General features: G+C 42.4%; 2 protein-coding genes across 4 annotated transcripts in view; both read left to right on the top strand.

Moving 5' to 3' along the window:
• The window catches only part of rump (heterogeneous nuclear ribonucleoprotein rumpelstiltskin), a 163,143-nt gene that overhangs the window by 29,265 nt on the left and 112,358 nt on the right, over positions 1 to 21,520 (top strand). The gene's annotated exons all lie outside the window — the stretch shown is intronic.
• Positions 16,164 to 21,278, top strand: LOC108660187 (uncharacterized). Of its 3 annotated transcripts, none has more exons than XM_089260167.1 (7): positions 16,164 to 16,328; positions 16,539 to 16,599; positions 16,717 to 16,871; positions 16,939 to 17,670; positions 17,739 to 17,972; positions 18,516 to 20,319; positions 20,386 to 21,278. In XM_089260167.1, exons 2-7 carry the CDS (start codon positions 16,560 to 16,562, stop codon positions 21,183 to 21,185), a joined length of 3,765 nt encoding a protein of 1,254 aa, XP_089116293.1. In that variant the 5' UTR covers positions 16,164 to 16,328; positions 16,539 to 16,559; the 3' UTR covers positions 21,186 to 21,278. The 3 variants fall into 3 exon arrangements, with proteins under 3 accessions (XP_089116293.1, XP_089116239.1, XP_017968982.1); XM_089260113.1 differs by having other exon boundaries at positions 16,165 to 16,328; positions 16,404 to 16,599; XM_018113493.3 differs by lacking the exon at positions 16,164 to 16,328 and having other exon boundaries at positions 16,386 to 16,599.

Genomic DNA, 21,520 nt, shown 5'->3' on the forward strand with positions numbered 1-21,520 from the left:
ATTGTGCCAAATTTTGAAATTCTTTTTCGCTTTTTATGTTATTTAGAGTAAAGTATTATTATATTATATGTATTCACTATATATTAACATTTAGATTTAATATTTCATATATTCTTTCTATATTTGTCTTCTCTTCCTATATATAATATTTTCGTTTATAAGCTCTCACTTCCAATCGAAAGCAAACTTATTGGAAGCACAACTCTAATGGCGGCTTGTCAGATCGTATTATACTTTTATGAATTTAGTACAGGAGACAACTTTAGTATAATTCTATTGTAGTCTTTGTGCATTTGAGTGCTCATATATGCCGTTAGTATGCTGCTTCATTTAAAAGTTTGGCTATCCTCTTCACGTTGACAACAAGTTATTCTACACGCCCCCTTCAGAGAGCAGGAGCCCAGCCAAAAGCCAAAGGGTCCAAAAAGCTTCATTGTGTCTGGTGGTCCGCTGGGGACGCTGTTTGGGGCAGCTTTTGTTGACTGTCAAGTCGGAGTGGCCAAATATGGTTGTTAGATTGCTAGACAGAAGGAGTTGCCGGCCAAGCACCAGCAGCAGCAGCGGCAGCAGCCGCAGCGGCAGTAGTTCCCACCTCCTGCGTCAACTCCGGCTGATGCATTGAGGCATTTGCATATTTTTGCTCGCCAAGTTGTGTTTTTGTTTCGTGTCTTGTCTTCTCTGGGGAACTGTGTCTTTTTGCACTGCAGCAGGAGTCGAGACTGCAGCAGGAGGTGGAATGGACAGCCAGCCTTTTGCTAGTTTGCACAAAATCAAAATCAAAGCCAAAGTTCGTTTATTGCCAACGTCGCCGAATGTGCTCGCCGCTCGTTCGTCAAATGCTCCTCAACGGGCTGCCCCGTGAGACGACTTAGTCAGTTGTTGCCACTGTCACTGCCACAACTCCTGCTGCAGCTCCCGCCCCAGCTCCCGCCAGTGGGACGCATTGTCTCTGCTCCGTTTGCACGCAAATATGAAAATCACAACATGCTCGCATCGGCTTGTGTTTAGCCTTTGGCCAGATGAGGCAGCCAAATTCCCATGCCGCAAACTCGATCGATGCGCCACTTGAGGGAATATTTATGCAAAAGTCTGGCTGCCCCTCGGCATTACGCCCAAAAAGTCGTTAGAGCCGCGTTGCATTCATTGTGCCGCTCGCACTGATCCATAAAACATGAGCTGATTTCATATTGATGGAAATCGACTTTAAACACATTTCTCATCAGCTGTGACAATTTCTGCTGGCATAAAACTAGACAAAAGAGAGAGATAGCTGATATATAAATCAATCTATATTCACTTAGGCGAGCTCCTTAAGCATCCTCTGATCGCCGGAAGAGCCTGCCAACCGCATTTTATTGGCCCTCGCCTGCTCTGACAATAACTTCATTAGCAGGAGCCGGCAAACACTAGACTTGACCACTTGAGGCTGGCCAAGCGATTTGTCTGCTGGGGAAGCCCAATGCTAACTTTTAATGGGTACATGGATATGCACAGCTGTGTGTGTGTGTGTGTGTGTGTGTGTGTGTGTGTGTGTGTGCGAGTGTGTGGGTGGGCAGCAGTAAAAATAAGCAACTATGTCAAACAGGGCCCCAAAGTGCAGAGTGTTTGCCTAATTGGCATCTGTAAAAGGTTCCTCGAAAGTGCATTTTTCGATGGGGCACTCAGTTAGTTGACTCTTCCTCTTTTTCTTTTCCTTTTTTGCAGTGTAACCTCAAGACTGTGTGGCAAGTTAGTCAAGTGTTCGGCGCATATTTGTAGAGTCAGCCTTAGCATTTATTGACATCTCATGGGCGTGGCTGCTGGCAGAATTTACTACAAATTGGCAGCCAGGCATCAGGAAGCAAGCAGCAAGCAGCATGCAGCATGCAGCTGCCACTTGCCACTTGCCACTTGCCACTTGCTCAGTTGCTTGGCAACTCTATGCAACTTTCATTAGTTTTGAGTGGGTGATTCTTTTGTATGCGCCCCACCGACCCAGCCTGCCTCCACCTCCCACACCTGCTACGGCTGCCCCGCCTGCTGGCCTGCTAGCTCAGAGTTCAAGCGAACAAAACGCCCAGAGGCATTGTTTCAAGTTACCAAAATTTAATTAGACAAATTCCTAATTGATATCATATGGCCAACGCCCAATTGTCGGGCTGCTCCCGGCGCCCGCTGCTCGCCCAAATGCAGCAAAACTTGCACGTTCACAACTTGCCACAAGGCACGACGCCAATTATTTGCGTCTACCCAATGAAATGTTAGACCGCCAACTTCTTCACAAACTTAAACAAGCTGCCTTCCCCTAGTTCAAACGGGGGCCACAAGTACGAATAATAGCTCACAATTATTATGCGTGTTGGGTCCAAGGATTAGCATTAAGAGAACTAAGAGTAGCTGAAACCATTTCATGGAAGGGATTGGGCTAAGCCATGCCAAGCCATATTTATTCCCTTAAACACCTGGACTATCCCGAATCAAACTAATTTAAATAAAACAGAATCTTTAAAATTAATTAAATTAAATTTAAATTTATTAAAAATTAAATTTAATTTAAGTTGAATAAATTCAACTCAATTTTGTTTAAAAAAATATATATATTAAATTAAATTAATTTTTTTATATTAAATTTAATTTAATTTAACATTTATAACATTTTAACTTATATTTATATTTATTTAATTTAAATATTTCTTAATAATTCAGACCGTAATCAGAATTTAACATTTTGTAGGAAATTAATAAAAAAATTTCATATTGTAATAAATAAAGAATTAAAAATAAAATTAAATTAAATTAAATTAAAACCATTATATTTTATTTAAAACTTTCGAAATGATTTTGACCATTTAGATAGAGCTTAGAAGGCTTACCGCTTAGCTTGGCGTCTAAAATCAAATCGCATTTCAGTCTTAAATAAACAAGCGCATAATTAAAGCAGCTCACGGCCTTCGGCAATGTGGGACAAGAGATAAACGAGAACGCAACCCCGCACAGCCCCATCGAACTCTTTGTTTGACTGTCTGTATATTTGTATATTTATATATGTATATATATATATATATATATATATATTTCTCTCTTTTTTAAGTGTAGCGCAGATTTCAGCAGCAAGCAAGGAGTTGAGCGGGTGGCACAGGGGATTTGCCTGATTGTTTAGCAAGCGGTTGCCTGGCTATAAACCAGCTAAAAGTGTGTGTGGGTGTGTGTGTGTGTGTGTGTGTGCTTTGTGTCGAGTGTTGTCAATGGCAGGCGATAAGCGGAGATAGAGAGAGAGAGAGAGAGAGAGAGAGAGAGAGAGAAAGAGAGAGAGAGAGAGAGTGAGTGAGTGGATACGATATATAGATATAATGTGCCTGCAGGTTGTAATATTAATTGTTTTTAACGTAGAGCACTTCTCGGGCGAGTCAAAGGATTGTCTGCGTTTGGGGGGCGTTGCACTAACCAAACGAATTAGCAGAGCGCTACAAGAGTGCTGAGGTGGGCGGAAAAAGGCGAGCTGATAGCAACCTGGTCAAAGCGGTATCGAATGGCTTTGACAGCCGCTGGCACACGCCCCCTTACCAACGGGGGATTCGTGGCGAGCTCTCCAGCCGAAAGTATGCTTTCAATTTGCAATTAAGCGCCACGACACGGCCAGGATATGGCCAGGACATTGCTTTGATTCAATTAGCCAGCAGCAGTAGCAGCAGCAGCAGCAGCAGAGGCAATTGGAATGGCGATGGCAATGGCAATGGTAGCAGCAGCTGTCAAGACACGCAACTGGAGCGCAGCCTAAACCACATGATCCCCGACAAGATTCTCGTTTCATTAACGCTGCGAAATTCGATTAATTGAGCATTTGTGCGTCTATGCGCCTGGGGGGGCTAGTGGGTAAGTGGGCGTGGCCGTGCACGCACCGCATGGGCGACTGCCCACAGCACCAGTTGTCGCCAACAACAATTGCCGCCGCTTGACAAGCCAAACTTTGTCGCTGAGAGAAGGTCTTCCCTGCCTCTCTCGCTCTCCTCTCTCTCTCTCCTCTCTCTCTATCTCCCTCTTCGTACTTGCCTCACATGTCAGCTTGTGTCAGTGACATTTCCGGCTTGCTTTTGACTTAATTTGATTAAAAGTTTTGTCGCTGGCAATTGAAATTCGTCGTTCGACGTCGACGTCGAAGTTCCTAAGCTGAGGAGCCAAACTCCCATCCGCAGCAAAAACAAATTGAATTCAGGCCTAAACACTTGACAGCATCTACATCTACGGGCTTTAATGACTTAATTGTCTGAGCAATTAGGCGCCAAGTGACAGGCGGCCTGGGCTTAAAGTAGCCAAAATAATCACAAAACAATTTTAATCTGTCGGTAAACCCATTAAATCCAAACGAATGAGCTGCGCCAAGTCGATGTTTTGGCATAGATGTACTTGGCTTAATGGAAACCATAGCTAGCGCCACCTGTTGACGAATAGCAGAAGTATGAATGGAAAATTAGGCTATTGAGCTGCTTTCCAAGACGAAAATACCAGGAATTTGAATAAGTGGACTAGTATGAGAGTTAAGAGAATAGCGAAAAAGAAAGAAGCATAGAGAACGAGAGGAGAACTTGAAAAGAACCAAGAGAGCTGCTAGCCAAAGATGATTATAATAAGCGAGAAACTAAACGAGAAGTGAGACGAGAAGGGAATAGGACTGAGCAAAGGCAATGGAGAAAATTAGCGAACAACTATTTTTAAAGAGAGAGATTCAAATTATATCAAGAGATAAGAGAGATCAAGATATAATATTATATATCTTGATAAGCAAAAAGCTACTTAAATCAAAACTATAGGGAAGGAGAAATAGAAGGTAAAGCATTTAATAAGTATAAGAGCCAAAGCTAAAGATAATCACACGGCTGATCATATGGTCACAGCAGTTGGGAATTTAATTGAAAATGTGTAAATCCCGTAGAGACTCTCCCACAAGTGAATGGAGTGGGCGAGTGGAAAGCGAATTGCTGTGCATTATGGGCAAGTCTGTTAATGAAGTCAAGTGCTTGGCAATGTGAGCCATCGCATGTCTGTGACAGTTGACATCCAGTTCAAGCTTCATTTGCTTACATTAATTGAACTGCTGTTTAGTTAAGACTGGGCGAACGAGACGGTGCATGGAGATGGGGAGCGGGGCCGATTCATTAAGCACGGACAAAGAAATCGTTTGCCCAGAACACTTTCAAATCAATTCCTTTTTATTACGCCATTCAGTTTTTTAATTAATTCTGCCTTTGCCGAACTACAGTTTAGATATTGATTTATATTGCATTTAGCATTAATCTCGCAAATGCTTCAAGTGCCTGGCGGGCTGCAGTACTCCAATTTGCTGATAGACGACGCCTTCATCAAACGATTTTTAATTTCATTTGCCACTCTCTACAACTTTATCTCCCTTTTCGATAAAGCGCAATGCAACATTTTCCAACAATTGTGACGACGACGACGACTTTTGTGGTCAATAATGAGAAATTCCTTTGGCTCTGCTCTGTAATCAACGACTAAAAAACGAAAGCAAAGACCAAAAAAAAAAATGGAATGAATCAAAGAAAAAAGAAGGAAGCAAAAACAAAGCCAACTATTTGCACTCCATTCAATTAAGTAATGACACAAAGCGTACCCCAAAAGCTTTGACAACATTGCTCCGCTCGACGAAATCACTTAAATTCTTGACATTTCATATGGAGTTTGTCAGACCCAGAGTCAGAGCCAGAGCCAGAGCCAGACCCGTACTGGGATGCTGCTGACATTTGAGCAAAGCATGCACGAAGTCTTCCACTCAGCAACTCGACAGGACTCGCACACACTCAAAGCTTTGTTTTGTTGCGCTCCGAAATGCCAGTTGCATGGGTATAAATAATCAGCCAAGTCTTGACTTGATGGAATGGAGGAGTTGTGTATATGCATGCAAATATAACGTATACGCAGCGTTACACAGCCAATGCGAATGGCACATGAATTATACGTGGCTCCATTCCAGTTGGGTCCTCATCTTTTGGCCTAATCAAAGCACCCGGAAAAGCAACCAAAATTTCTCATTACAGCCCCACTCACATTTCATTTGCTCTGCCCGAACGACGCCCAAAGGCCGTAAAAGTCAAATGTGGCACTTAAAGTGGTCCATTTGCAGTGCCGAATAAAACGAGAGCACGTCCCGGGCTCCCACAGGTGTGTTCGGCCCGTCCCCGTTCCTGCAGCTGCTGTGGCTCTTCAAATTAAATGAAATGCGTAAAAATGGCAACAATTTGATTTTGTCAGATTTTCGGCCAGACAACGCGCCGCAGCACAATGGCCGAGCGAGCATCCCCCGCAGGATTCGGCTTTCGAGGAGAAACGCATGTTTCATGCAATCTTCATTCCAACTGGCAGTCCGAGTCCCCGAACACGCCCCGCACCCTCGGGTGGGGGTATTGCACGCGCGGCTCCCAAGTTGCTAATTTAAGTGTAATAATCCTCAAAGCCAAGGAAACGTGAGCCAATTTATATGCAGGCATTAGCAGGGCAGTCGTACGTTGCGCGCTGCGAGAGGGTGCCCCAGCCGGATCTGGATCTCGGGTGGGAAGTTTCCCATTTGAGCTGGGGTTGCCAGCTACTGCAATCACCTGCTTTGTTGTTTGCCCATCTCGGCGCCCTCTCTCCACGCTCCTTCCTCTAAAATTATGACAGGCAGCCACAGCAAACAAACATCCACCCAGCCCGCAGCCAACCCAGACCCCGGCTCGCCTTGTTAAAATAAATTTAATATTGATTCAGCTTTTGTAATGAGAAACGCGACGTCATCAAAAGTCCACTTAAAAGCCGAGGCCTAGTTTAACAGTGCTTGTTTTAGATGTTTTCCCAGGGTATGCGGGATGGGGGGAGCTCATTTTAATGTATCTAGGGATGAATGTTGTCTATATGGCTGCTGTTGACCAAGCCCCATTGTCGCTGTTGTTGCATTTTGTCAGCCAAATTAAAAAGCTCTTAAATTATGCTGATGACCAGAATATACACACAGAATACAGCAGAATTCCAACCACCCCCCCTCCCGGCCCACCATTTCAGGTGTATGTCGGCTAGGCCTTTTCATTATAAAGCCGGCCATTGAGAGCAGACAGCAAAAGCACTTAACACGTCGCCCGTTTTCATTAACTATAAACACAAATGCCGAAACGGGGCCGAGATCATATCAGAGGGCATATCTGCTGGCAAAGCCGCAACGAGAGCTCTGAATTACTGCATATTGTGATTGTAAACTTGGTTTAGTGCCACAGTTAAAGCTGCAAAATTCTAACAGCCCATTTAACTTTACTAAATGCCATACCAAAATATGAGCCAGGCCAGAGTTCGCCTCAATTTCATATTTAAGAGTTCCAGTTTGGAGCCCTTGAGCTCTAAGGCTTTGCCTTAGCTCTTCAAATCCGACTATCTCCGAATGCCATTTGAAGCGCTTTAAGTTGCTGGCTGTCTGCTTGTTTGCCATTTAGCATAAGGCCACGCCCAGTTATTTAGAAAACAGCTCATTAGACGCCCACTGCAGTGGGGGGACAAAAGGGTTTCGCTTAGATCTCGGGGATGCGGCAGAGTTTCGCTTTGGGCGACTTGTCGCATTCCATTTTCGGTTTTAGACACAAATAAATGTTGAGTTTTTGATACTGCCCGCTGTGTCAGCAGGAAACGGGATGACATCTCCCTTTGCCCTTGGTTTTTGCTGTTTTTTTGGCATAGGGCACGCTGGGCTGGGCTAGGCTGGCGAAACTATTAGCCAGACGTGCCTCAATTTTGATAAACCTCAACCCTCAGCTCAAAACGAAAATGAAAATGAAAATGAAATGAAAGTCCTCCAAGTTGTGCTCGGGCAAAGAGAAATGCAATTAATTTGAACGCCAAAACTCATTAATATTTCGTGGAGGCAGACACTCCAAAAGTTGTCCTTAAAAAACAGAAAAAAAAGTATAGAACGGAACGAAGAAGAAACCGTACAACGACCTTTTTTCAGCCCCTTGCTACGTATTTACCTCAGGTTAATAATAAAGCAGCCAAAGGCTTACGTATTATTTGCACACAAGGATGAAAACAAACTTGTTGCTCCACTTGCCACTTGCCACTTGCCACTTGCCACATGCCACAGCTTCGTCACAGTCGAGTCTACTCCAGTCGAGTCGAGTCGACTTTTCATATAAAATTTACCTTTTTCGGCGCAATGATTTATGGCCAAGGGGCAGCAACTGAGAAGGCCAAAAAGGATTTGTGGCAGGCGCAGGAAATGAAGTTCAAGGCATCGCAAGTAGTTTCGGAAGTAAAAAAAAAAAAAAGAAAAAGGAAAGAGAGAATGAAAAGATATAAAAGAAAGTAACGTTTGCAAAGTGTTAAAAAATTCTCAACTCTACCTTACTCAAATTGAAAAGCGCACTTGAAGCTGTCCAGCTTTTCTTTTGCCTTCTCCTTCCGCTTTTCCCCTTTTTTTTTCCTGGATGCCAGCCGCTAGGCAGGGCAGAGCGCAAAGTTTCGTTGTAGTCCTGGGATTTTGGGCGCAAACAAAATTAAGCAGTCTGCAAGTTTTTAATTAAAAAAGGACGCGAGTGTGCATTAAGCAGCTCGAGCACAAGGTGAGAAAGCCAAGCCAAGCCAAGTGCGCATTAAAGCCAACGCTAATTCAAAAACACTTTAAGGCACAGCAGCCCTAGCTTATTTCAGATCTACTTAAGAGTGAATACTAAGATTGGATGCAAGTGATCGATGTGATAAAGCATTCTCACTGGGAAGAGCAGAGTAGCTAAATAATTCATTTATAATACAGAACAATTTGATAACTGATATTGAAAAAGTTTTAAAATTATAACTTACATTAGTTTAAAGTTTACCTAGTTATTATTTGCAAGGCCTGTGAATAGAATTGAAATACCTAACAATATAAAATGATTAGCTATAATCATTAAAAACTATATTTATTTGCTGCAACAATTGCAAAAGCCGCATGTGAATAAATTGCGTGGCTGTTGGCAGGAAATTTGTTTAATCTGCCAACAAATTGTGGAAGACACGCGAATGGAATCGCCACAGCCAACGTACGACCAGTTTTTTCAGTTCTTTTCATTTTTTATTTATTTATTTTTTTTTTATTTACTTTTTTTTTTTGCGCTGAGCTGAAAGCTGATGAGATGCAAATGGATTGAGCGCGATAAGGCGCCAGGTGAGAGACGCGAGGCAGACTCAAAGACTTTGACTTCGACTTCGACTTGGACTCGACTTCGACTTGGAGACGGACTTCAGAGTTAAACGTGGGCTGTTCGCGAGCTGGTAACGCCAGCTTATTATTAACTGTATAATTTAGTGTGTAGGCAGGAAATTGATTTATTATCAGCGTCAGTTAATTTTTAGCTCCCCTTCTCTTTCTACAGCTCTCCCTCTGTCTCTCCCTCTCTCTCTCTCTCTCTCTGTCTCTCTCTATGTGTTTACTCCACTTGAGTTAAGCGGCATAAATCTTGGCACTTTGTCTTTACAAAAATAAATTACAAATTAAGTTGTTGGCTCCCACAGTTAACCAGCCGGGTGACAACAACTTTAACAGCAGCTTTAACAACAACTATTCCATCTGTAGATAAAGATAAGCGTCAACAATCTTGCCCCGCTGCGCTGAGGCTGTGTGGCAACCTTTCGCTTTGGCTTTGGCTTCGGCTTCGGCTTCGGCTTCGGCTTTGGCTTATAATTTATCGCGCCTACCTTTTAAGTATCCTATGCATATAAATATTTCTTGCTCCACGCTTTATCTAAGCTTATCTTCGGGTTTGGCTGTTTCTCGCCCCAATTAATCTCTAAAGTAGCCGATTGTCGAGATAAAAAGAGGAAATAGCCATAAAGACAAGGCGACGCACATTGCCAAGGCCATGCAAAAAATTTATTGCATGCAAAAACCTTAAAATTTATCGTCTTTATTTCCAATTTTATACTTGATTTATATAGTAAAAGAGGAATGAAAACAAAAATGTATACAAAACAAAATAATATTTAGGCATTCTATCAGGGAAACATTTTATAATGTATGTATATATTTCTATATATTTTGTATATATTTATAAGATCAAAATGTCTAATTTTTCGCCCTGAACCCACAAAAACAAATTTATTTATTTATTTACATATATTCATTTTTAAATATGCCTCTAAGCCACGGCATGATATATTCTTCACATTTATTTTGTTCTATATATTTTTTCATCTACAAATACATTCCCTTACAGGACATTCTTTTGCCCATCATTTTCACACCAAGTGATTTCTTACTGAGAACCAACTCCTAAAGCTTTCTTCACGCCAAACCAAATGGTTTTAGATCTCATCAATGGCCATCCTTGCAGACTAATTGCTCAGCTGTTGTCCCTAACCGTAAATGTGGCGAGACCAAACAGGAAATTTGCTGTCGATTGCCTTACGTAATGCAATGGACTACCAAAATGCCATTTTTGGTTTCCAATTGCTCGACGTTGTTGGCCTAAAGAGTAGTAGTTGTTGTTGTTGTTGCTGTTGCCATTGTTACGCTGTGCAGTCAGTCATTCAGTCAATTATTGAGTGAGCTCTACCATTTGAGCTGTGACTATTTCCAATTGCATTTCGTCAAAATTTCGTCGGCTTTCAGGTTTTCGTTTTGTTTTTGGCTTTTTTTTCTGTGATCGAAGGGACAAATTGCTATTAAATTGCCTCACAATTGCAAAATGCCATAAATCGAACAGCAGACGAGTTCCAATAGTCCAATAGGGCTCAACCCCTCCCGCCCCTCTGGTTGGCCCTGGACACCCCCTACAATCCAATTTTAATGGTCTGGTTTTCCGCTTGGTTAACTCAATTTGCGTGGCTACTTTCAATTACGTTTCCGCTCGGTTTTTTTTTTTTTTTTTTTTTATACCCTGAACCCATTGAAAATGGGAAATCAGGGTATAATGTTTTTGTGTAAAAGTATGTAACAGGCAGAAGGAATCATCGCAGACCCCATAAAGTATATATATTCTTGATCAGCACGACGAGCTGAGTCGATATAGCCGTGTCCGTCTGTCCGTCCGTCCGTCCGTCCGTCCGTCCGTCCGTCCGTCCGTCCGTCCGTATGAACGCCGAGATCTCAGAAGATATAAGAGCTAGAGAGCTGAAATTTTTTGTGCATACTCGTGTATACCATACGCAGTACGAGTTTGCTTTATTTTTTCGATAACTCATCCGATAACTTTTTTATCGAGAATAATCGAAAAATTGATTTTGTTTTTTGAGCCTCATCGGAGTACTAATAAACATAGAGACTTCAGATTTACTGTGTATATATATATGATAAATACAAACATTTTGTAATCAACAGATTTTGGATACCACGCCCCCTTCGCCCCCAATTCGTAAAAAACGTATTTCAAGTACTAGAGACTTGTGCTTTAGAATGTACACACATTTTGACCATATGATTACGCTCTGAAAATTTCATTAAGATTGCATGTCTACAAAAAAAGTTATTCATCAAATAAATTCTCATACTATTGCCCACGCTGCAGCGCAGCCCAAGCGCAGTCGCTGCTTACTGCGCAGTTAGCAGAGCACAGGCACGTGAGGGTGGATGCATGTGTATGTATGTGTGCGTGCATAAAAGAAGTGCAGAATGATAAGAATATCAGCTTGGAGGGTTCAGGGTATCTCCTAGTCGAGCAGTCTCGACTAGAGTCTTCTTACTTGTTTTATTTTGTTTTTATTTTGATTGGTCGAAAACTCAATTCACTTAAATAACAAATAGAAATTCATTAGGAGACTTGCAATGACCGATTTAGAGTTACCATCTAGTTTTAGCTAGTAATAATGTGAATAAATAAATAATAAAATATATATAATATAGCAATATTTTAAATACTTTTACAGATGTGAAATATTAACTATTTATTTTGTGAAACGTTAATGAATTAAAAAATAAATTATTTATTTTTTATACTATATTCAATATATTCAACGTTATCATAAATACGAAATTTAATAAACTCGAAATAAAATAATATAGTAATATCAGTAAAGTTTTTTTTTTTTTTTTTTTTGTTAATGCTAATTAGCTCTTAACTATTTGAAGTAGTCTAAAACTCCCTTCCTCCGTGTTCATTTAGTAGAGGATATACGAATATTATTTGTTTATTTGTCGCAAATAAAATGTACATTAACAGTTTGTTTCTAGGGCTCCGCTCATTTCTATTATTCCCTTCTTTTCAAAGTTTTATAGACTTTTCGTTGAACTCGTAAAAATAGAAATGTTATAGTTGTCATTTGATGTCTGTGCCACAAATGGGTTTTAACGACAGTTGTCCCAGGGCGGGGGCGTGACAGGTGCAGTGTGGCCCGCCTTCCGGTGCAAGCGAACCGCACAATGAGCAGCTTGCTCGAGCCACCCGAGACTCAGTTGGACCCACCCAGAAAGAAAGCGAGAGAGACTCAACAATCGATTGACTAATGAATCAATTAAAGAGGCCTTTTGGCCAGGCCCCAAAAACCTGAATTCGATTTCAAGTTTTTGCACACTTAGCAACGTTCCCACTGGGTTGAATTTATCACCCGGTTTTAAGGAGCTGCCAACAAATGCAGCCACAGCCATCAAGACGCGTCGCTGGTTTTATCAATGCGAATGCATCAGGCGCGCGATAAACGGGAAATTATTTCAAGCAAATAATCGGAATTTAATGTGACATCCGACAGGCGACAAGAGTCCCGAATCGCAAGTCACGAGCCAAAAGCCAGACGAATGAGAGAATTTGTTTGAGACAGATCGATGTCGATATACCCTTTCAGGTTCATCTTATAACACTGATACCATATACGAGTCTACAAATTTGTGTATTCTAAATATTAATATTCATGATAAACTATTATATGATTAATCTACAATTAAAATTGCAGTGTTCAAATCCATCTAATCATGTACTGGTGCTGTCTCTCTCTCATCTTAATTCAAACAAGTTTCTCAGTCGTAAATTCCTCATAACTTTTGACATCCACATTTGGGTCTGCTACAAGTACATATATTTCTCACTTTGATAAAAAGAGAAAATGAATAATTAAACGGAAACTTCGATCTCGATAAATATTTTCCAATAAATAAAAGGCTATGATTTAAAAGGAATACATATTATATCCAATAAATCGAATGCAATATTAAACACGCTTTTAAAACAAAGCCATGTCTGTCCTTTGTAAGCGAAATACCTATGGTACCTGGCCGTTACTTCTGGCAGTTGATGTGACACCTTGTCCCTACTCAGAAGTTGCCTTGCCTTCTCCCCTTTCCCTTATTCCGCATATCAATAACAGACGGACAATGGCTGGGAGCGTGTTCCCTTTCCGAATGAAGCATTATTGAACTGTCAATGCCTGTGACAAAGGGTTAAACGTGTCACAATCGAGTAGTTTCTCAGTCTGCAGGCTTTTTGTTCGCAAAGGGTCGAAATGCATTAAAAAATGTTTACTATGGACTGTCATGTTGGGTATACCATAATGCAAAATGATGTTCGAACAATCAATGATATATAAATACATATATATCTACTTTACATATACATAGACATACATATACAGACAGTATCCAAATCGATTGCCATTTGATCAGCGCGTTTGACATCTTTTTCAAATAATATTAAAAAGAGAATCTTTAAGTCAATGTAATATTGTCATTTAATGAGAGTCGAAAGTCGAAGGGTCGACTTGCCACCTAAACTGTGATTATTCTTTCATTCTCTGAGTTTGGATTATCATGAAAGTCTCATAAAAGAAGTTTTTAATCTCGCATAAAAGTTTTCCTTCTGATTCATCAAAGTCCCAGCCTATGGGAAACATTAAAATTTGCAACATGTTAGACCTAATCGGAACACAAAATATTGATGCCATCAAATTGGCTACGAGGCAAGTTCCGAGACAAGGGACAGACAGCCAGACTTGGGCTTGGCGGCACTCGACGCTTTTGTGGGTCAGTGTCGAGCGACGCTCATCAATGTGTTGGATGGGGGGAGGTGGGGTTTGTTTGTCTGTTCGCTAACCTGGAGCTGTGTGCATCATCATCTTTGGTAGTTGGACACGTCACTTTTCGTGTTTGATAAGGATCCGCAGCGAGAACAAAATCAAACCAAAGAAACGAACGAAGGCGAAGGCGTGCGCCCGAATATATATTCGAATTTTATTATGCATGACAGCTCCAAGAGCAACAACAACAGCAAACATTAACAATGGACACGCCTACAGCCCCAGTCATGAAGTCAAGCTTGCGTTGGCTAGTGTGTGGAAGAGGATGGGGATGGGGAAGAGGATGAGGGAGTGGGGGATGGCCAGCGGATTTTTGGGTACCTGTCTGACAGCGGGTTGCCGGCCTTTCGAGGTACCGAACCGAATGCTTAGCCATGTGAAAAAAGATTGCGTTTTTCATATTTTAATTTTACTTGTTTAACGTTTCGAATACGATTTTTGAATATCGATAAGCTGCAAGGCGGAACATTTCCCTTTATTGTTACTTTTGCCTTTGTATGTATTGTTGTTGTTGTTGTTGTAATGATTCTTGGGCTTGTTCTGTGTATGCCGCATGCATGATTATGTAACATTTTCCTACACTCTCATTCTTCACTCGTTCCCCCTCGATTTATATATTTTGACAAATGATTTCTAAATGAGTGGACACTTTTTCCACCCATCCCTGTATGGAACTACCAATCCTGAAGTTAATAAAAAGTATGTTTGGATAAATATTTTTGACTGCTGGCAGCAGGTAACGGCAAACGGGCATGTATTTAATTAATTAAGCCGCGTCAAGATAACAAACAAGCAAAAAGAAAGAACGACACAAAAATCAACGATTAATTTGAACGCTGACTAATGCCAATAAGGACGGAGTATCCCGAAAAAAATACATATGTATGTACCTACATTTCATATCATGTGAATATATGGCATTTATACATACATACATATATATATGCAGAAATAAAAATAACTCAAGAGGAATATCCATTGAATTAAGTTGCAGTTTGGTAATTAATTAATGAAGATCTACATCCATACATATGAATATACATAGTAAGTAATGTATAAATTAAATGACGTTGTTTGCAATTGCATGCATTCGAATTTATAAATATAGAAAACACTAACTACTTAATTATTATTTATTATTCAAAACAACAAAAGAATAAATAGATTATATATTTTGTAATAAAATATTTCCAGTTGCATGTCAAAATGATTAATGTTCAACCCGATTGACATTGAAAAGCGACAGTTCTAGCAGTGCTATCCACTCTCGCATTTTATCTTTTCCATATTTACATACATACAATACGCATGCATGTGTGTTTGCAGCAATTGTATTTCAATTGTGCCAAATAAATTCATTGTTTCTTTTAAATTATGTACATAAATTTATTGAATCTATTAAAAAGCACTTCGTTGGACTGGCAGTATTAAATGTTTGTCATCGGGGCATTCCCATTATTCACTTGAAACATTGCATAGAAAATGTTTTAAATATTGCGCATTTCTTATGTTTCATTTCATTCACACAATCTAAATAAACTATCGACAACTATTCCACTGTTCTTATTCAAAAAAATGCAAACATTAGTTGATGCTGGCAATGCTGTATATGCCGGCCGGTTAGCTTGCGCTCTCTTCTTTTCCCTATCTCTTTCTTTGTTTTGAGTATTTTTAGCACAGTGGGCATTCAAGCAATTTTAAGGCCCAAAATTAACTTGATAAACAACTTATTAGTTAATAAAATACATAAATTATTTTATTGCATTTTTAATGCCGTCGACGGTCGACATGAAAATGCATATTAAAACACAATTTGCAATTTTAATGGTAACAATGCAAACAAATATGCTAATACATGTGCTTACAGATTTAAGTATATACAAATAATAATTTATGCGATTTGTTTGCATTTGGTATTTAAATTGTTTAATTTGCACATATACATGTATATCAGCAGTTACTTATTTATATATGTATGTATGTATGTTAATGTAGGCCTATACATACATACAAATGTATTTACTGTCACGCTATGCAAGAGAGCACTACCACAGCTCCAACTGCTGGGCTATTTCATGGTTCATTTTGTTGCTATTTTTACAGAGATCGTGCCCCTATTCTTCACACAGTCACAGCCCCACAGACATACAGACGACAGACCAAAGCAAACTCGACAACAAACAGCGCAAAAACAAACTCGAAGCTAGACGCCGTTAGTTTGTTTCGATTGGAACGGCACGGCAGCTGGCAGCTGCGGAATAGAGCTGCAATTAAAGTTGAGCAACAACAGCAAATATTTTTTATTCAAAAATCGTTAATTCAATTAACTACTACAGGTATGTACATATGCATGTATATGTCTATCCATATATGTATGTGATTATTTTGAACAGCTACAATTTTCGCAACAGCCCAAAAAATTGCCAAGTTGCTGCCGAGCGAACGAATGAATCGAGAATCAGTTGAATGCAAGCAACCGAAGAGCACAGAAGCATCAGCTGAAGCAGCAGAAGCTAAATAACGGCGAATTTTTACATTATTTTCAGTTTGCAGTAATTTTGATCAGAATGACAACTACTTTTACGATCAATGGACAGCCCTACACGGGTAAGTTTTTATACGAATATGAACGGGTCCATATAGAATTTAAAAATACAAAAGCTATAAAAAGATTTGTATTACGTACTAATATATCTATCTCCCTCTCTCTCACTTTCATCGCAGTGAATCTGAGCAGCCTGCCGGCAGATATCACTTTGAATACCTTTATCAGGGAACATGCGCAGTTGACGGCGACGAAGTTCATGTGCCTGGAGGGCGGCTGCGGTGTCTGCGTTTGCGTGTTGCGCGACGGGAAGCGCAGCTGGGCGGTCAATTCGGTAAGAAAGGGTATCCATATAGCTGAACAAAGACGAACATCAACATTTATATTGGCGCTTTTGGTAGTGCATGACTCTGTTGAATAGCTGCGCGCAGCTGGAGATTGTGACTTCGGAGGGACTGGGCAACATGCGAAGCGGCTACCATCCCATACAGAAGCGTCTGGCCAAGCTGAATGGCACCCAGTGCGGCTACTGTTCGCCGGGATTTGTGATGAGCATGTACGGGCTGCTGGAGTCGCGTGGGGGTCAAGTGAGCATGGCCGAGGTGGAGAACGCCTTCGGCGGTAACATTTGCCGCTGCACCGGCTACCGGCCCATACTGGATGCCATGAAGTCCTTTGCCGTGGACAGCTGCATTCAACTGCCGGCAGAGTGCATGGACATTGAGGACCTATCGCCGCGCAACTGCCCCAAAACGAGTGAGCGATGCGCGGGCAGCTGCGCGAGGTCCACTTTGGCCCACGATGATGGACGTCAGTGGCATTGGCCGCAGTCCCTGAGTGAACTGTTTGAGGCCTTGGACCGGGTGGGAGAGGAGCAGTTTATGCTTGTCGGAGGCAACACGGCCCATGGAGTTTATCGTCGTGGGCAGGACATCAAACACTTCATTGACTTGCGCGCCGTAGCCGAGCTACACGAATACAAGTATGAGCCGCATCAGCTGAAACTGGGTGTCAATCTAAGTCTCAGCGAGGTCATGGACATTCTGAAAGATACTTCCACCAAGCCAGGCTTTGAGTATCTGCAGCAGCTCTGGCAGCACCTGGATCTGATCGCCAATGGGCCAGTTCGTAATGTGGGTCTCTCGCCTACTCTCTTCAAGCTCTTCAAGCCCTTCAACTCTTTAACTCTTCTTTGTTGCAGACTGCCACCCTGGCTGGCAACCTATCAATCAAGAAAGCACATCCAGAGTTTCCGTCAGATGTCCACGTCAGCCTCGAAGCACTTGATGTGCGTGTCGTCGCCTCGAAGGGCGCTAAGGATGAACAAGAAATATCACTGGCCGATTATTTGAACTCCAATGATAAAAAGCTCGTGCTTAAGGCTCTTCTGCTCCCTGCATATGCTACGGATAAGTTTATATACGAATCATATAAGGTAGGGTGTTTTAATGTAGATAATATTAAGATCTGCAATCAGCATTGCAAATCGCGAATCGCTCTCACCACTCACTCTCGACACGATCAGCAGACTTCGGCTCTTTTCGTTTTTGACGCTCAGTTCAGCGAACAGAGTTTATGGAGAGATCCGATTGGCGTTCGCACAATAAGACTCATTAGCGGCCAAATATCATATGCACACAACACAACGAGCACAACTCTGGTTCACACACATACCAATGCACACACAGACGAGTTTTTGCATAAGTTAAGTCAGTCGAATGATCGGAGAACCGACAGAGCGAAACAAAAAGATCTTTCTAACCGAGCGCAAACGAGCTCTCTAAAAAACCAACGCAGTCTGTTGCGCTTGGAGTTTTTTTCTCGGAGTATAAGTAAAATGTACTTATTTGCATACATTGAGAAACGGTCTAAATTTATTTGCGATCTATGGTAATCTTACCAACCTATGTATAGTTATTGTAGGTAAACACTAAAGCTCGGAGAAATGTCTTAAACAATAATTCCATTTTCCCTGCAGATTATGCCACGTGCCCAGAATGCGCATGCGTATGTGAACGCCGCCTTTCTGCTCGAACTGGATGCAGAGTCGAAGGTGAAGAATGCTCGCATTTGCTTTGGCGGCATCCGGCCGGACTTTGTGCATGCAACGCCTGTTGAGCAGCTGCTGGTCGGACGCAATCCCTTTGACAATGCATTGCTGGAGCAGGTATTCGACAAGCTGTCGACGCTGCTGCAGCCCGATGAGGTGCTGCCGGAAGCATCCCCCGCCTATCGCTTGAGTCTGGCCTGTGGACTGCTATACAAGTTTCTTCTGAAACATGCTCCCAAAGAGGAAGTGAACGAAGCCTTTAAGAGCGGAGCGCAACTATTGCAGCGTCCATTGTCCTCGGGCACACAGGTGTACCAGACCCAGCAGCAGAACTATCCCGTTACGCAGGCGGTGCAGAAAGTGGAGGGCATGATTCAGTGCTCGGGCGAGGCGACATACATGAATGATGTGCTGACTACTTCGAACACTGTGCATTGCGCTTTTGTGGGAGCCACCAAAGTGGCCGCCAGCATAGAGCAAATCGATGCCTCGGAAGCCCTTCGGCAGCCTGGCGTGGTGGCCTTCTACAGTGCTAAGGATATACCCGGCACAAATACGTTCTGTGATCCGAACTTTGGCTACGAGCCAGAAGAGATCTTCTGCACCTCGCCGGTCAGGCACTATGGACAACCCGTGGGTGTGGTTGTTGCCCTCACTGCGGATATTGCGAAGCAAGCAGCCCAGCTGGTAAATATCACCTATGGCCAGCCGTCTACGGAGCACAAAGTATTGCCCAGCTTAAACGATGTGTTGGACATGTCGCCGGAACCGGAGGCTTCGCGCATCATTCGTGAGGTCTCCGCGAAGCCAGGCAAGTTGAAGTGTTCGGCTACGCCGGATAAGACTGTGCGAGGCGTCTTGCAGATTGGACTCCAGTACCACTTCACCATGGAACCGCAGACAACAGTGGTAGTGCCTTTCGAGGATGGGCTCAAGGTTTACTCCGCCACCCAGTGGATGGATCACACGCAGTCCGTTATCGCCCAAATGTTGCAGATAAAGGCCAAGGATGTGCAGCTACAGGTCCGACGTTTGGGTGGCGCCTACGGCGGCAAAATAACACGCGGCAATCAGGTGGCCTGCGCCGCCTCCTTGGCTGCTCAAAAGCTGAATCGACCCGTGCGCTTTGTGCAATCCATTGAATCGATGATGGATGTGAATGGCAAGCGCTGGGCTTGTCGGTCCGACTATGAGGCTCAAGTGCTGGCCTCTGGAAAGATTGTGGGCCTCCAGAATGATTTCTACGAGGATGCCGGCTGGAATAAGAACGAAAGCCCCATCGTAGGACATTCCACATTTACTGCAACAAATTGTTACGAGTTCACCGACTCGAATTATAAAATTAATGGAAACGCTGTACTGACTGATGCACCAAGCTCGACCTGGTGCCGAGCACCCGGATCTGTCGAAGGCATTGCTATGATGGAGAACATAGTTGAGCATGTGGCCTTTGAGTTAGATCTCGATCCAGCTGACGTGCGGCTGCTCAATTTGGCTAAGGGCAATAAAATGGCAGAGTTGCTGCCTCCATTTTTGAAGTCGAGGGAGTACACGGCGCGACGCAAGGAAATCAAGGAGCACAATGAAAAGAATCGTTGGAACAAGCGCGGGCTCGGTCTGGCCATAATGGACTATCCCATCTTCTACTTCGGCCAGTATCCGGCCACTGTCGCAATTTATCATGTGGATGGCACCGTCGTTATCACCCATGGCGGCATTGAGATGGGTCAAGGTACGGAGTGTTTAATCAACTCGTTTGGTATGAAATGATTTTATTTTCCTTTGCTTTGTCTATCAGGCATGAACACGAAAGTCGCACAGGTGGCCGCATACACGTTGGGCATTGAGCTGGAGTACATAAAAATCGAATCATCGGACACCATAAATGGAGCCAACTCAATGGTAACGGGTGGTGCCGTCGGCAGTGAAAGTCTGTGCTTTGCTGTTCGTAAAGCCTGTGAAACGCTCAACGCTCGGCTGAAGCCGGTGAAAAAGCCCAAAGCCTCTTGGCAGGAGACAGTGCAGGCAGCATACGCCGCATCGATCAATTTGATTGCCTCAGATCATTACAAAGAGGGCGACATGCAGAACTATCATATCTACGGAATGGCGTTGACCGAGATCGAGCTGGACGTGCTTACCGGCAACAGTCAGATCAAGCGCGTCGACTTGCTGGAGGATGCCGGCGAGAGTCTCAGTCCCAACATTGACATTGGTCAAGTCGAGGGAGCATTCGTCATGTGCCTGGGCTATTGGCTCACTGAGAAGTTAGTCTACGAACGGCAAACGGGACGCCTTCTTACGAATCGCACCTGGAACTACAAGCCACCGGGACCCAAGGATATACCCATTGATTTTCGCATCGAGCTGGTTCAGAATCCACAGCCCAGCAGTGCGGGCTTTATGCGGTCAAAAGCCACAGGCGAGCCACCCTGTTGTCTGGCTGTCAGCGTTGTCTTCGCCCTGCAGGAGGCATTGCAATCGGCCAGAAAGGATGCCGGATTACCCAGGCAGTGGGTGCGTCTGGGTGCGCCCACCACACCTGAAACGTTGCTACTGAATGCGGGACATGATGTCAAAACGTTTAGCCTTAAATGAACAACTTAAATATTGTAACAAGAATATATAAATATGTATAAATGAGTGCTTACATGCAATTGCAGTACAATTGTAATCAACTAAATATATATTTATATACATATACATATGTATATACATATTTCAATTTTAAATTGATTGATTTACATATGGATTCCGTGCTAGAAATTATTTACCAGTGAATAAACTGTATAGAGCTTATATACATATCGAACATACTTCTGTATCAAATGTATAAAATAAAACAAATTTATATAACTAACATACCAAAATAATTTTGATAGGGAGTATTTGTACTAGACTAATAATATGTAGATTAAAATGGTCGAAAACGA

Source organism: Drosophila navojoa, chromosome 2 (genome assembly GCF_054131105.1).
Source record: "Drosophila navojoa isolate 15081-1374.11 chromosome 2, UAZ_NAV_1.0, whole genome shotgun sequence".
Classification (NCBI taxonomy): Eukaryota; Metazoa; Arthropoda; class Insecta; order Diptera; family Drosophilidae; genus Drosophila; species Drosophila navojoa.

Coding starts and splice junctions, on each gene's coding strand:
- LOC108660187 (XM_089260167.1), top strand. CDS start 16,560: ATGACAACTACTTTTACGATCAATGGACAGCCCTACACGG. Junction 16,600..16,716: donor CAATGGACAGCCCTACACGG/GTAAGTTTTTAT, acceptor CTTTCATCGCAG/TGAATCTGAGCAGCCTGCCG. Junction 16,872..16,938: donor GCAGCTGGGCGGTCAATTCG/GTAAGAAAGGGT, acceptor CGCTTTTGGTAG/TGCATGACTCTGTTGAATAG.